General features: G+C 43.2%; 2 protein-coding genes and 1 long non-coding RNA gene across 4 annotated transcripts in view; 1 reads left to right on the top strand and 2 right to left on the bottom strand.

Annotated features, from left to right (window-relative positions):
* The window catches only part of LOC129351022 (sodium channel subunit beta-1-like), a 14,016-nt gene extending 5,581 nt beyond the window's left edge, over window positions 1–8,435 (top strand). Inside the window, exons 1-6 of one of the 2 annotated variants that reach the window (XM_055019786.1) lie at window positions 4,204–4,288; window positions 4,740–4,906; window positions 5,290–5,527; window positions 6,497–6,638; window positions 6,813–6,883; window positions 7,134–8,435. In XM_055019786.1, the coding sequence (XP_054875761.1) occupies window positions 4,261–4,288; window positions 4,740–4,906; window positions 5,290–5,527; window positions 6,497–6,638; window positions 6,813–6,879 (642 nt within the window). In that variant the 5' untranslated portion in view covers window positions 4,204–4,260 and the 3' untranslated portion in view covers window positions 6,880–6,883; window positions 7,134–8,435. Of the gene's footprint in view, window positions 1–4,203; window positions 4,289–4,739; window positions 4,907–5,289; window positions 5,528–6,496; window positions 6,639–6,812; window positions 6,884–7,133 lie in introns of those variants that run through there. The other variant, XM_055019785.1, reaches the window with a different exon arrangement.
* LOC129351023 (uncharacterized) lies at window positions 6,599–7,981 on the bottom strand. The gene is made up of 3 exons (XR_008604678.1): window positions 7,879–7,981; window positions 7,077–7,429; window positions 6,599–6,953 (listed from the first exon to the last, which is right to left on the bottom strand). It is a non-coding gene; the product is annotated as an uncharacterized LOC129351023 (long non-coding RNA).
* Window positions 8,436–8,988: 553 nt separating the features above from the next.
* LOC129380030 (protein Aster-A-like) overlaps window positions 8,989–15,000 on the bottom strand; it is a 26,855-nt gene continuing 20,843 nt past the window's right edge. The window contains 7 exon segments of the mRNA XM_055060996.1: window positions 8,989–10,133; window positions 10,215–10,335; window positions 11,252–11,359; window positions 12,802–12,838; window positions 12,841–12,885; window positions 12,982–13,194; window positions 13,704–13,807. Of these exon segments, the coding sequence (XP_054916971.1) occupies window positions 10,038–10,133; window positions 10,215–10,335; window positions 11,252–11,359; window positions 12,802–12,838; window positions 12,841–12,885; window positions 12,982–13,194; window positions 13,704–13,807 (724 nt within the window). The 3' untranslated portion in view covers window positions 8,989–10,037.

Raw genomic sequence — 15,000 nt, 5'->3', positions numbered from 1 at the left:
TCAGGTTTTGGTGATTTCGGGTTCTGTGATTTTGGGTCTTGTGATTTTAAGTCTTGTGATTTCGGGTCTTGTGATTTTTAAGTCTTGTGATTTCAGGTCTTGGTGATTTCAGGTCTTGTGATTTCGGGTCTTGTGATTTAAGTCTTGTGATTTAAGTCTTGTGATTTTGGGTCTTGTGATTTCGGGTCTTGTGATTTAAGTCTTGTGATTTAAGTCTTGTGATTTTGGGTCTTGTGATTTCGGGTCTTGTGATTTCGGGTCTTGTGATTTCGGGTCTTGTGATTTTTAAGTCTTGTGATTTCGGGTCTTGTGATTTCGGGTCTTGTGATTTAAGTCTTGTGATTTAAGTCTTGTGATTTCGGGTTCTGTGATTTCGGGTCTTGTGATTTTTAAGTCTTGTGATTTCGGGTCTTGTGATTTAAGTCTTGTGATTTAAGTCTTGTGATTTCGGGTCTTGTGATTTCGGGTCTTGTGATTTAAGTCTTGTGATTTCGGGTTTTGTGATTTTTAAGTCTTGTGATTTCGGGTCTTGTGATTTTTAAGTCTTGTGATTTCGGGTCTTGTGATTTAAGTCTTGTGATTTCAGGTTTTGGTGATTTCGGGTCTTGTGATTTAAGTCTTGTGATTTCGGGTCTTGTGATTTAAGTCTTGTGATTTCGGGTTCTGTGATTTCGGGTCTTGTGATTTCAGGTCTTGTGATTTTTAAGTCTTGTGATTTCAGGTCTTGGTGATTTCAGGTCTTGTGATTTCAGGTCTTGTGATTTCGGGTCTTGTGATTTTTAAGCCTTGTGATTTCAGGTCTTGGTGATTTCAGGTCTTGTGATTTCGGGTCTTGTGATTTAAGTCTTGTGATTTTGGGTCTTGTGATTTCGGGTCTTGTGATTTAAGTCTTGTGATTTCAGGTTTTGGTGATTTCGGGTTCTGTGATTTCGGGTCTTGTGATTTCGGGTCTTGTGATTTTTAAGTCTTGTGATTTCGGGTCTTGTGATTTAAGTCTTGTGATTTCGGGTTCTGTGATTTCGGGTCTTGTGATTTCAGGTCTTGTGATTTTTAAGTCTTGTGATTTCGGGTCTTGTGATTTCGGGTCTTGTGATTTAAGTCTTGTGATTTCGGGTTTTGGTGATTTCGGGTCTTGTGATTTTTAAGTCTTGTGATTTCGGGTCTTGTGATTTATAAGTCTTGTGATTTCGGGTCTTGTGATTTAAGTCTTGTGATTTCGGGTTCTGTGATTTCGGGTCTTGTGATTTAAGTCTTGTGATTTCAGGTTTTGGTGATTTCGGGTCTTGTGATTTAAGTCTTGTGATTTCGGGTCTTGTGATTTAAGTCTTGTGATTTCGGGTTCTGTGATTTCAGGTCTTGGTGATTTCAGGTCTTGTGATTTAAGTCTTGTGATTTTGGGTCTTGTGATTTCGGGTCTTGTGATTTAAGTCTTGTGATTTCGGGTTCTGTGATTTCGGGTCTTGTGATTTAAGTCTTGTGATTTCGGGTCTTGTGATTTAAGTCTTGTGATTTCGGGTTCTGTGATTCGGGTCTTGTGATTTAAGTCTTGTGATTTCAGGTCTTGTGATTTAAGTCTTGTGATTTAAGTCTTGTGATTTCGGGTCTTGTGATTTCGGGTCTTGTGATTTAAGTCTTGTGATTTCAGGTCTTGTGATTTAAGTGTTGTGATTTCGGGTTTGGTGATTTCGGGTCTTGTGATTTTTAAGTCTTGTGATTTCGGGTTCTGTGATTTCGGGTCTTGTGATTTAAGTGTTGTGATTTCAGGTTTTGGTGATTTCGGGTCTTGTGATTTAAGTCTTGTGATTTCGGGTCTTGTGATTTCGGGTCTTGTGATTTAAGTCTTGTGATTTCGGGTCTTGTGATTTCGGGTCTTGTGATTTAAGTCTTGTGATTTAAGTCTTGTGATTTCGGGTCTTGTGATTTAAGTCTTGTGATTTCGGGTCTTGTGATTTAAGTGTTGTGATTTCGGGTTTTGGTGATTTCGGGTCTTGTGATTTTTAAGTCTTGTGATTTCGGGTTCTGTGATTTCGGGTCTTGTGATTTAAGTGTTGTGATTTCAGGTTTTGGTGATTTCGGGTCTTGTGATTTAAGTGTTGTGATTTCGGGTTTTGGTGATTTCGGGTCTTGTGATTTTTAAGTCTTGTGATTTCGGGTTCTGTGATTTCGGGTCTTGTGATTTCGGGTTCTGTGATTTCGGGTCTTGTGATTTAAGTCTTGTGATTTCATGTTTTGGTGATTTCGGGTCTTGTGATTTAAGTCTTGTGATTTCGGGTTCTGTGATTTCGGGTCTTGTGATTTCAGGTCTTGTGATTTTTAAGTCTTGTGATTTCAGGTCTTGGTAATTTCAGGTCTTGTGATTTCAGGTCTTGTGATTTCAGGTCTTGTGATTTAAGTCTTGTGATTTGGGTCTTGTGATTTCGGGTCTTGTGATTTAAGTCTTGTGATTTCGGGTTCTGTGATTTCGGGTCTTGTGATTTCAGGTCTTGTGATTTTTAAGTCTTGTGATTTCGGGTCTTGTGATTTAAGTCTTGTGATTTCGGGTCTTGTGATTTCGGGTCTTGTGATTTTTAAGTCTTGTGATTTCGGGTGCTGTGATTTCGGGTCTTGTGATTTAAGTCTTGTGATTTCGGGTGCTGTGATTTCGGGTCTTGTGATTTAAGTCTTGTGATTTAAGTCTTGTGATTTCGGGTCTTGTGATTTAAGTCTTGTGATTTAAGTCTTGTGATTTAAGTCTTGTGATTTCGGGTCTTGTGATTTCGGGTCTTGTGATTTAAGTCTTGTGATTTAAGTCTTGTGATTTCGGGTCTTGTGATTAAGTCTTGTGATTTAAGGTTTTGGTGATTTCGGGTTTTGTGATTTCAGGTCTTGTGATTTAAGTCTTGTGATTTAAGTCTTGTGATTTCGGGTCTTGTGATTTAAGTCTTGTGATTTCGGGTCTTGTGATTTAAGTCTTGTGATTTTTAAGTCTTGTGATTCGGGTGCTGTGATTTCGGGTCTTGTGATTTAAGTCTTGTGATTTAAGTCTTGTGATTTCGGGTGCTGTGATTTCGGGTCTTGTGATTTAAGTCTTGTGATTTAAGTCTTGTGATTTAAGTCTTGTGATTTCGGGTCTTGTGATTTAAGTCTTGTGATTTAAGTCTTGTGATTTAAGTCTTGTGATTTCGGGTCTTGTGATTTAAGTCTTGTGATTTAAGTCTTGTGATTTCGGGTCTTGTGATTTAAGTCTTGTGATTTCGGGTCTTGTGATTTAAGTCTTGTGATTTTTAAGTCTTGTGATTTCGGGTGCTGTGATTTAAGTCTTGTGATTTAAGTCTTGTGATTTAAGTCTTGTGATTTCGGGTCTTGTGATTTAAGTCTTGTGATTTAAGTCTTGTGATTTCGGGTCTTGTGATTTTGGGTCTTGTGATTTAAGGTTTTGGTGATTTCGGGTTTTGTGATTTCAGGTCTTGTGATTTTTAAGTCTTGTGATTTCGGGTCTTGTGATTTAAGGTTTTGGTGATTTCGGGTTTTGTGATTTCCAGAGGACTGAGGCGTTTCTCAGTCCTCAGGCTGATGACCACCAAACAGAAATCCCTCAGAGTCAGAAGCTTCTCTGCTGAGTTTCAGCTAAATGGATCCTTGTTTCCTCTCCTCACAGGTCAATAAAGGTCACATTGGACGTGTGACGTCAGTCAATGAGTGAAATGATGGTCGATATGAAGCCATGATGAATAAACAGTTTTCTATATAATTTTGCTCCTAATATTCTCTTTTCCTCCTTTTCCTCTGCAGCTAACCTTTGACCTCTTCTCACTCTCTCCCCTCATTTCCATCTTGGGAACGTTTTCCTCTCTGTCCTCCATCGTTCCTCACCTTCATGCTCCTCTGCTCTTCAGTTTAAACCAAATTTAAAGGTTTCCTCAGCGCTGATCTGATGTCGTCATTTTCTGTGTTTTTCTCTGTGTTTATTTGAGTTTCTGTCCTCTGAGTCTTCATGTTGTCCTGATTTCTCCATGTGTGTCTCGTTCCCTCCTGTCTCCTTTGTTCCCTGTCAGGTCCTTGTCGTCTGTTCCCTGGTCTGACCAGTCGCTGCCTGTGTTTTTGGAATATTGGACTTTATCATCATTAAATGCCTCATTATTGTTTCTACCTGGGTCTCCAGAGTCTCCCTCACATCCCCCCCTCCATCTCATTATTTAACATGGACCCCCCCGCGCCCTGTGACCCGCCCCTGAGGTGAAAGTTCAGGGCAGCACCTCTTTGAGGCCTCAGTGGAAACTGATGCAGTTTGAAACGTTTGGAGCTCCAGGTGTGTTGCTTTGGCCGATGACGAGTTTGTGTCATGATGATGGTGATGATGTCGGTCATATATAGACTCTGGCGTCTATATCTGACGTGAGATCCGGTTGGAGCTGACAGGAAGCAGAACCACCGACTCACTGCTGCCTCTTTATTTCCTCTCACTTTCACATCTTGAAGACAAAATTTCAGCAAAACTGAAATCCAAATTTCTGGAATACCAAAGTGAAGCGATGAGCGGAAATAAAAACAATGCAAGAAAAAAGAACCTAAAAGGTCAAAAGTCACGCATGTGTTGAGCATTCAGCAGCATGTAAAACTGAAGCTGCAGAAGCTCCTGCTGTTTTCTGAAGTACTGAGAGTTTGCCTGCGAGTACTGAGAGAAAACATGGCCGCCCACGGCTCTGACCTCTGACCTGCGACCCAGCAGGAACTGACAGGAACTCCTCCTCCCTCTGCAGCCGGCCTGAGCCGCGGCGCCTGCGTGGAGGTGGACTCGGACACGGAGGCCGTGGCCAACAATGGCTTCAAACTGGGCTGCATCTCCTGCAAGATGAGAGCCGAGGTTCGGGCCAAAGCCGTCGTCACCTGGTACTTCAAGGGCTCCGACGACGACAGCTTCTCTCTGGTAAGGGCCGAACGTCGATCAGCGCGGCGCTCGCCGGCGGGTCGGCGTTGTTGTCATGTCAGTCAGAAATGACGTTGTTCAGGGGAACGAATCCCAACTGCTGCTGCAGTCAGTCAGGCTGAAATCCTGCGGCTGAAATCCTGCGGCTGAAATCCTGCAGCTGGGTTTCAGCTAAAGCTGGAAGCAGCATCACTGGTTCCCTCGGGTCCAGGACAAGGTCTGCAGGTGGGAGACAGACGCCTGCATCAGCAGAGAGCTGAGTTGACGGCTTCTCCTCCCGGCCGTCCAGACTGGAAGCCTGAGGTCCTGCAGCGGCTCGGTGTTCCTCAGGGTCGGGTCCGGCTCCCCTCAGCCTGCTGTCTCTCCTCTGCTTCCTGTTTCAGCTGTATGAGTATGAAGACAAGAGGGGAGAGATTTTGGACCCGCGTTTCGAGGAGCGTCTGGACTGGAACGGCAGCAAAAGCACAGAGGACCTGCAGGACGGCTCCATCTACATCCTGAACGTGACTTTCAACGACACGGGAACCTACAACTGCACCTTCAGGAGAACCCTGATGTACACCAACTATCAGCACGAGAACAGCACCACCAAGATGATCCACCTGCACGTGGTTCCAAACCGTAAGAACCGGGACAAACATCTGTTCATTCATTCATTCATTCATTCATTCATTCATTCATTCATATCACAGGTTAGTTAGCAAACTAAATATTTAGTCTGAAGCTAATTATTCAGCTTCAGATCTGTAAACTTCAGTTCAGTTTACAGATCAATATGTTTTTATATTTATATCAATGTTTGTGACACCCAGCTTTTATTTTGAAAGTCTACTTCTGCTTATCAACAAACAAATTTGAATATTATGTAAATATTTAGCTCAATATTTTAGTTTTGAGATAAATATTAAGTTTGTTAGGCAAATATTAAAGATGATAGTTTGGAGCTACATATTTGAACTGAAAACTTAATATTTATGAAAATGAATAAATAATGAATGTATTCCAGTTTTCTCTCCTGTGACTGGAGGAGCGACTCGGGTTTTTATGTTAGTTTTGACTGTTGCTTCACAAACATCACAGAAAAACTGCAGCCTGATCATTTTCTCACTTCCTGACGACATTCAAGAAAAAATAAAAGAAAAACTGACTCAAGATGATTTTCTTTTTGAAAGTTTTTCTATTTCATCAGCAGAGATGGAAACATGAAACCTGCCTCTCGGGTTTCATGTCTGATGGTTGCTGTAATCTGATCCAGCTGAAAGCTGCAGCAGCAGTTCTCCAGCTGCAGCAGCAGTTCTTCAGCTGTAGCAGCAGTTCTTCAGCTGCAGCAGCAGTTCTTCAGCTGCTGCAGCAGCAGTTCAGCTGCAGCACCTGCTGCAGCTGTTCTCCTGTTTGCTTTCAGTCTCGTCTGTATTTCTGCTGTTATTAAATATTTGTGACTAATGAGCCTAAAAACATCCATTCATGCGTCATGAAGCTGCAGCCGTTCATGAAAAGAAGCTTTTAGTCGAATTTATTGAGAATTTTGGTCACAAACGGGAGAAGTGTCAGTGGGTTTCCATAGCACCCTCTGGCTGTGTGTCGCCACAGTGACCAGAGGCCTGGCGTCCATCTTGTCCGAGGTCATGATGTACGTCTCCATCGTCGGGCTGCAGCTGTGGCTGCTGGTGGAGATGATCTACTGCTACAGGAAGATCTCAGCGGCCGGAGAGGAGGCGCTGAGGGAGACCGAGTGAGTGACCCGGACCAGATCCAGGATCCAGGATCCAGATCCAGATCCAGATCCAGATCCAGGATCCAGGATCCAGATCCAGATCCAGAACCAGGATCCAGGATCCAGATCCAGATCCAGGATCCAGATCCAGATCCAGATCCAGATGTGTTTCAGTGCGTCTTTGTCCTGCAGGGCCGAGTATTTAGCCGTGGCTTCAGAGAGTAAAGAAAACTGCGGCGCCGTCCAGGAGGCAGAGTGACGCGGTACGTCCAACAGGCTGCAGGTCCAGCTTTTCTTCCAGGTTTTTCCACCAATGTAGTTCCATACTGGTTTCTACGGCCATGGATTTAGAAGTTTTAAATTGTGTTTAACTTATTTTTTTTAATATATAAAGAAGGGCTTATTTTCCAGTTTGAGGGACCAAAAATGAGCTTCAAAGTTAAAGTTTTACTGAACTTTTCTGCAGCCAAATCAAATGCAGTGAAACATCTCTGAGCTGCAACTCTTCTCCAGGTTGATGGAGAGAACAAGGCGACGTCCCTGAGGAACTCCGCCTCCCTCTCGTCTCTCTGGTGATGGGATGATGGAAGCGGCGTCTGTAAATACGCTTCACCTCCAGACCGCCTCCCTCTGCATGCAGACCGACAGCCAGTCCCTCCTCCTCAGGTCTCACTGTTTGCTTTTAAAGGTGACATTTTAAAAACGGAATCAAATTAGTTTTTTAAAAGTCCTTTACGAACCGCAGCTGCTCACTGCCAACTGTTAAAGCAGCTGAAGTTTTTCCCCGTTTGGATTTTTTCTTCCAAAACCTGCAGAGAAAGAAAACAAAATATTCATCAGTTATGTATCAAAACAAAACTGGAGTCGTGTTTCACCCTCTGCATGTTGTTTAATCGGACTGCAGCGCCACCCAGTGGACCCAAAGAGAAACGACGCGTTCAGATGGTTTATTTATCCCATATATCAATGAATGAAGATCTAGAGCAGGGAGACAACATCCAGTCCTGCAACCTTTAGATGAGTCTCTGCTGCACCTGAATAGAATAATGAGGTCATTAAGGCTCTGGAGAACCAGGAGGAGGGAATGAAGCCGTTTCATTCCTGTTTGGATCTGTGGCTCATCTAAAAGCTGCAGGACAGCTGGAGGACTGGAGTTTGACATCCTGGTCTGAATATTCTGGAGTACCAAACTCTGGACAGTCTGCCAGTGACCTGCATCATTACAGCTGAAACATTTTAACTATGCATGTTTCCTAACCTGGAGGAAAACGGGCCGATGTGGGATCTGCTGCTCCGGCACCGAGGAGAAGAAGCCAGGAAGAGTTTAACGGCCAGCAGAATCAGGTCTTCCTTCAAATTAGGCTTAAAATGGTCTCTTTAAAAGGTGCTTTGCCCAGTAAAAAGTCGACATATTTGGACAGTTTTTAGTCCTTTTTCGGTTGCATGACTCCAGAAGTGCTTTAAGAAGTGAACCGATTTCTGCCTTCCAGCGATTATAATCCGTTCCAGTAAAATAACTCAAAGCTCCAGCTGAAGCCTCGCACTGTCTGAAAGAACCAAAACCCTGCAGATCTTTTGCAGAGCGACAATCGGACCCAGAAACGCAGAAAGCAGGAAGTTTCGGCGCTGAGCCGAGAAGGAAGCTGCAGCTCAAAGCGAGACAGAACCTGCAGGCTCTCTGAGCTCCAGTGAACAGAACCGGGCTGGACAGAACCGGTTCCGCTTCCGGTTCTGGAAACAAGAAAACCGCAGACTGGCTGCATGTGTTGCCCTGGAAACGTCAGTCCCAACAATAAAAACGTAAATAAAAGTTTCTCAGTTGGTTCCGAGTCGTTCTTTGGGTCAGAACCGAACCATCTGCCGGTTCGGTTCTGAAAGCATCCGGGAACCGAACAGAACCAGCAGAAATGGAAAATATTGATGGATCTGCTGAAAATTAGACAAAAAATCTAAAAAAATAAATTTTTACTTTGGAGACGTTTATATTTCAACGGAGAGAAAATTAAAGGTTTTAGTGACGTCAGAAAAAGTTTGGTTAATTTTTAGGATATTTTTTATAAACGACAAATTCAAATATTTTAAACTAATGTGAAATATTTAAGAATGAGAGAATTAATTTGACTATTTAAACATTCAATTTGTGCAAATTCAGAAAAATATCTAAATTAAATCTGTTTTTAACGCGTTTCATATTTAATTGACAAACATTCTTAAATACTTTAAGGATATAAATGTATTAAGGGATTAATTTTCTCAGCTTCATATTCATGAAGGAAACAATCTTAAAATATCTCACTGGAAAATTAAATTAGCTTTTTTAGTATTGCACAGCCAAATAAAAATCAACATTTATTATTAAGAAAATGTATAATTTCTAAACATTTTATTGATATTTTTCAAGAAAACAGAAAAACGTCAGACTCAGGCAGGCGCGAAATGTTGCATGTTTTAGGATTTTTCATTTTTCTCCATCTTGTTTTGAACAATCACAATTTTACAGTACATTCTCTCCTCACCATCCCATAATAAATACACCAGCCTCTCGTTTCCATGACGACCGTGCACAGCAGGGCCAAGCGGCTTCACAGCCGCTGCAGTCGGGACAAAAAGCAGAGATGAGAAACCGAACCTCAGAACAGGAAGTGAAAAAGTAAAAAATAATTCAGATTCATTTCACAAAAAAATAAAAAACGAAACACTGTTTCCCTTTTTGTTCTTCCGGGCCTGAAAAGTTCTGCTTGGTCCGGTTCATTCCGACTCGGCTGAAGATTTGGACACAAAGAAAAACAAAGAAAAACAAAGAAAAACAAACAAAAACAAAGAAAAACAAAGAAAAACAAAGAAAAACAATGGAGAAAAAGTAGCATGTGATAACGTAACCATGACGACGCCCTCTCCTCGCTCTTCATCATCATCATCACTATTATTATGATTTTAATTATAAACTAGTTTTCAGAGACACATTCTTGGAGCAAAAGGTTTTCATTATTGCTGAACCTCCTTCTCCTATTGGTCCAAACATCAGCAAATCAGAGCGCAGAACAGCCATCACATGACTTGTTCAAGCAGGACGAGACTTGGGAGGTAACAATAAATACTGAGGAGGTCCGTTTCTGGCCGGAACCGGTCCGGTCCGGTCCGGCGCCACGCAGCAGGTCAGGAGCCAGTCTGGGACCCGGCGCCCGCCTGCGGCCCGGTTCTGCTCATGTGTGGAGCGGTGGGGGAGGGGCTTATTGCTGTGGTTCTGGAAGCTTCTCATTGGTCGAAGCTAAAGGCGACTTCAAGTCAGGCAGGAGAAGGGTATTGTGGGTAGTGTAGTTCATCTGTCTGTCCTACCCAGGACCGGGTTCTGATTGGAAGTGTCGGAGTCCTGAGACCGGAGCGGGGGGATGCGGGTCGGAGGTCAGAGGTCAGAGGTCAGGTCTCAGACAGGGACTCTGTGTCAGCGGGCGGATCCGGCTCCCCGTCCGGAACCACGATGTTCCTGTGGAGTTTCTCCAGGGAATGCTTCATCTGGGGAGCAAACAGAACCGGTCAGCTGCTGCGGCTGAAAGCGGGCGGTTCTGGTTCTGTGTGGAGCCGACGGGTTCTGACCTGGTCCAGCAAGGCGACGGAGGACTGCAGGATCTCCTGCCACTTACTGAGCTGCGCCTGGTGGAACTGCCGCTGGAGGTGCAGAACCTGGGCCCACTCACCCGCCGTCTGGGGCAGAGGACTGACGGCACAACAGCAACGAGTCACAACGGGTCAGAGGTTCTGATCCAGCCCACACATTCACCTCCAACTGGTCACAACAGTCCCTGACCTTTAAAGGCCAGATCTAAGGCAAGCAAAGCTAGGCTAACTAAGCTAGCTAGCATGAATCAAAATATTAAAGATATAAAGAAACTATGTTATGCTAGGATACGTTAAATAAATTAGACTAAACTGGAACAACCAATAAAACTAAAAAATTCACCAAGCTTTCCTGAATTAAGTAAAAAAGGCTAAATTAAAGTATTTAAGGTTGACCAAGCTAAGCTAACTGACACCAAGCTAAACAAGCTATTTTAATGTAACATAGTCCAAGTTAACATAACCGAAGCCAAAGGTAACACCATCAAATCCAGCTAAAGTAAGCTAACTGACAGGAAGCTACTAGTTAAGCTAGCAGAAGAAAAGCTAAGATAAACTACACTAATCTCATGAAAATAAAAACACAAAGAAACACTAATATTAGTTAAATCAGAGCTAATTAGTTATGAATCTAATTACTGATAAGTTCCATTTCATTGTTTTAAATACATTTGTCACATTAAAAGCAACATAACTGATTTTTTTATACTCTTGAAATGAAGGATGCATTAGCTTCGGCTAATAAATTGCAAACGTGTCTGTCTCTGTTGGAGCTGAAATAGTTTTTCTCCGCTCCAGTTTTAGAATCTATGAAAATCCAAAGACAATAACTTTTCAAAGTCTGGACTCTCTAAGTCTAAATGAATCGTAGAATATTTAACTAATGAACAGCAAACAACTGGAAAAGTGGCTAAACTGTAAGTTAGGACATAATGATGATAAACAGTTGAGTGGAAGGAGAATGTCTGGAGACCAGAACCCTGCGTGGATCTCCTCCAGGCTGCGCGCGTGTTTACCTGTCGGCCACAGAGTAGGAGTGCCACCTCTCCAGTGTGTGAGCTGCTCTTTCCAGAGCGTACAGCTTGTAGAACAGCAGCATGTTGAGAGCCACCAGCACCACCAGACTGGGGGTCAGAGAGACGGAGAGGTCAAACACACCGGACCGGACCGGACTGGACCGGACACACAGCCAAAAAGAAAACAAGATGGCGACCAGAGCAAACGGGATGGAGTTCAGACTCATCTGGGAAACACAACACACTCATGAAATTATGGGAACAATCCACCAAAACGGCTAACAGGATTTCTGTTTTGGTTCAAAATTAATCAAAGATCATTTTTCTTGGTGTGAAACATTTCAGAATCCATCAGATAATCTTTAATACTTTAATGACAGTAATTTGTTTCCTATTTAAAGGTGAAGGAAAACCTGCTGAAGTGCTACAACTCTGCCTCCTGTTGACGTAAACTGGTAACTGCAGCTGCTCTTCACATCATCAGATTCATTTAATGTCAGTGGAACAGCAGCAGCTATGTGGAGGATTACAAACTCCATGATTTCAGGTTCTGAATTCAAAACAGGAAGCAGTTTGTTAAACCTGCGGCAGCGCAGTACTTCCTTCGGCTGGTAGGGGCGGCCTTTAGCTGTGAGGCTAAACTCGTTTCTGAGATCTTTAGTTTCACATCTGAACTGAAACTGTATCAAACTGAAGCCATTTTCCAAACCAGCTGGAAAAACATCATTTTTTTTTCATTTACTAATATCTGTAACTTTTATCTCTCAGCCCATAAAAACTCAATATCAGGAAGTTCAGTGGATCTATAATCAGTGTTTTATCACTTTCTCCAAGTGTTTACACATCTAATTATTTTATTCACAGCCTGCTTGTTTTATTGGAGCCACATAATAATAAAAGATTTCAGAGTTCTGGTTCTGGTCGTGAAGCCGAGCGGTTCTGCAGCCCAGTTCTCCGTCTGCAGGCGGTTTCCTCAATAAATGGTGGATTTTTCACATTTTGGGACATTTTCATTCATATGGTCGCATTTATGCAGCAGAAAAGCAGAAGCTGTCATACGAACCTGATACAGATCCTTCGCATGGGGGGGAGAAACAGGAAGGCTGTTAGTCCGACCCACAGAGTCAACAGCAGGGTCAAGGGTCAGCGTGCAAGGTCAACTCGGCTTCGTCTCAGTAAGTTAAAAAATTATTGAAAAGCTGATTTAAATCAATAATTTGGTTTAAAAACAAAGCGGATCATTTATAGAGCTCAAGATTATCTCACAGCAACAAACAACTTTAATAAAAATATATTTAAACGTATCGGGGGGGAAAGTTGAGTGGAAGGAAAAACACAGTCCAAGCTAGAATGATCAAATCTGTTTTACTGGAAAATATAAAATCTGAGAAACAGACTGTGTTTTTTAACCAGAATCATTGAAATGAAGAGAAATAAATATTTATTTCAAGTTTCTCACTGCCTTTCTGAGACGCAGCTGAATATTCAGAGAGAATCAGAACAGAGATGCAAACATGCAGGACCAACGGCGACCACAGGGGGGCGCTTACATGAAGCTGACGATGAGGAGGACGGTGGAGATGCCGCGTGTCCGCCGGCGCGCCCGCGTTCGCCCAGCTTCAGGAACGGAGCGCCTGCAGACACCAAGCAGCGACTGAGCGGCAGGAAACAGCGAGCTGCGCTCTGACGTCCGGCCACCGGGGGGCGGCAGAGGGGCGGCCTGGACTTACTGGCCTCCCTGCGGTTCCGCTCCTCCCCGACGCCTCGCTCCCCTCGATCGCCCGCCTCCACACCCGCCTCCCTCCCTCTCGCTCTGCCGCCGGAACAGGCGCGCTTTCGCCGTCGCAGGGACGGCGGCGTCTTGGCGGCGTCGGCGGCTTCGCCTGTGGTTACCACGGAAACCTCAGTCTGCAGCAGCGTCTCCAGCTTGCACACTTCGCTCTCTGAATGGAGGAGGAAGAGTGAGAAGGAGATAAACACCCTGAGAACTTCACTAGATTTGGGTTTGGACTTTGACTAGGCCATTCTAACCCATAAGTCTGCTTTGATATAAACAAAAGGTTGGCAACATTTTAATCAAAAGAGCCATTTTTACTCTGTGACTGAAACAAATCGCTCAGAATGTTAATCAGAATCGCATTTTGTTTCAAATCAAGAAAACAAACTTTTCCAAAAGAAGGAAGAGAGGATGTCTGGAAAAATATTTAACTACTAAAACTTTGTGTTTTACTCACAATTTAGTCTAAATAAAGTTCCTTTAGTATTGTTCTAGAGTTTTTCAATAAAAAAAACAACCTGTATTAGTTATTATATTCAAGTTTTAAAACATTATCTGATTTTATGATTTTTAAAGAAGCAGGAAAACCTTCAGCATTAAACATCATCCTCCTCCTCCTCCTCCACGTTTCAATGATGAGAATAAACCATGGCTGATCACGGCGCTGCGCCTCACCCATGTTCCTGTAATACTCCTCAATGCCGCTCCAGGTATTCTTCTCTATCAGTGCTTTGACTAGACTCCATGGCTGCTTCCTGTAGCAGATGTCTGAGGAAACTCTGCATGGAGGGAAACCAAGCAAAGCAGTCAGACGAGCAGCAGCAGCAGCAGCAGCTGCAGCTGCAGCAGCAGCAGCAGCAGCAGCAGCAGCAGCAGCAGCAGCAGCAGCAGCTGCAGCAGCAGCAGCAATTCATAAGGACAAAAATGGATTTCATTCACTTTTAAACTTTAACTAACCTTAGATTTGTCCTGACGCTTATCCATCTTATTTTAAGAATGATTAGCATGGCTTATCTTGCTTTAGCTTCTGTATTAGCTCAGTATCAGTTAGCTTAGCTTTGATTATGTTGGCTCATCTTGTTTAGCATGGCCTGTTTTATCTTAGCAGTAACTTTAGCATCTTTGGGTTTCTTTAAGACTAGCTCAGTTAGCTTAGCTTACATTATATTAGACACTAAGTAACATTTCATAATTTTACTCAGAAACAATGACTAGATGTCAGTCTGAGAAAGAAGACAGTTCAGCAGGTTGAACATCATCAGTTAAGTCCTCAGATGGACCCAGACGGTCAGAACCTTTCAGCCTTTCCTCCCTCTGTGAATGTTTGACATGCAGCTCGTTAAACCCAGACAGGCCGGCTTAACGGCCCGTCTGGAGCTGCTGCCAGCAGTTTAGATCCAACATGTCTGGAGGAACGAAGCAGCTGAAACGAAAGCTGCAGTCGTCATATAACCAGGAAACGCAGCGGTTCTGACCCGACCCGCGCTCACTGACACCATCATTCAGTCTGTTCCCTTATCTAATCACAGATTGGTTTGTTATCGCAGAGCAAACAGTGATTGAGTGAGGAAACCGCCTCGACCCGGTCAGCAGGCCGACGGCGGGCAGAGCAGCTCAGGAACGCAAAACAAACCAAACTTATTAATACTGAAATCCACAGATTTAAATCTGGGTCAGAAGGACGGCTTCAATATTTTCACCCATTCAAGCCTAAAAACAGTCATGAAGCTCCTTCATCATGACTGGATGTTTATTTAGTCGTTACATTTCGTGACTTTTCAGAAACTCTCGAAACTAAATGTTATTTTTCATTTAGCGCCAGCAGAGCCTGAAGCAGCTCCACCTGGACCAGATTAACCACAAACTGTGGCTTCTTATTGCTGATCTTTATTTATTTATTGCTCTTATAAAATTTTATTAGCTCCGATTATTGTGTTGTGGATTAATTTGCCAGTTCAGATCTTTGAAGCGA

Source organism: Poeciliopsis prolifica, unplaced genomic scaffold (assembly GCF_027474105.1).
Source record: "Poeciliopsis prolifica strain line A6 unplaced genomic scaffold, Auburn_PproV2 SCAFFOLD063, whole genome shotgun sequence".
Lineage (NCBI taxonomy): Eukaryota > Metazoa > Chordata > Actinopteri > Cyprinodontiformes > Poeciliidae > Poeciliopsis > Poeciliopsis prolifica.
Note: the sequence above shows the minus strand (reverse complement) of the source record. Positions and strands in the feature narration are given on the sequence as shown.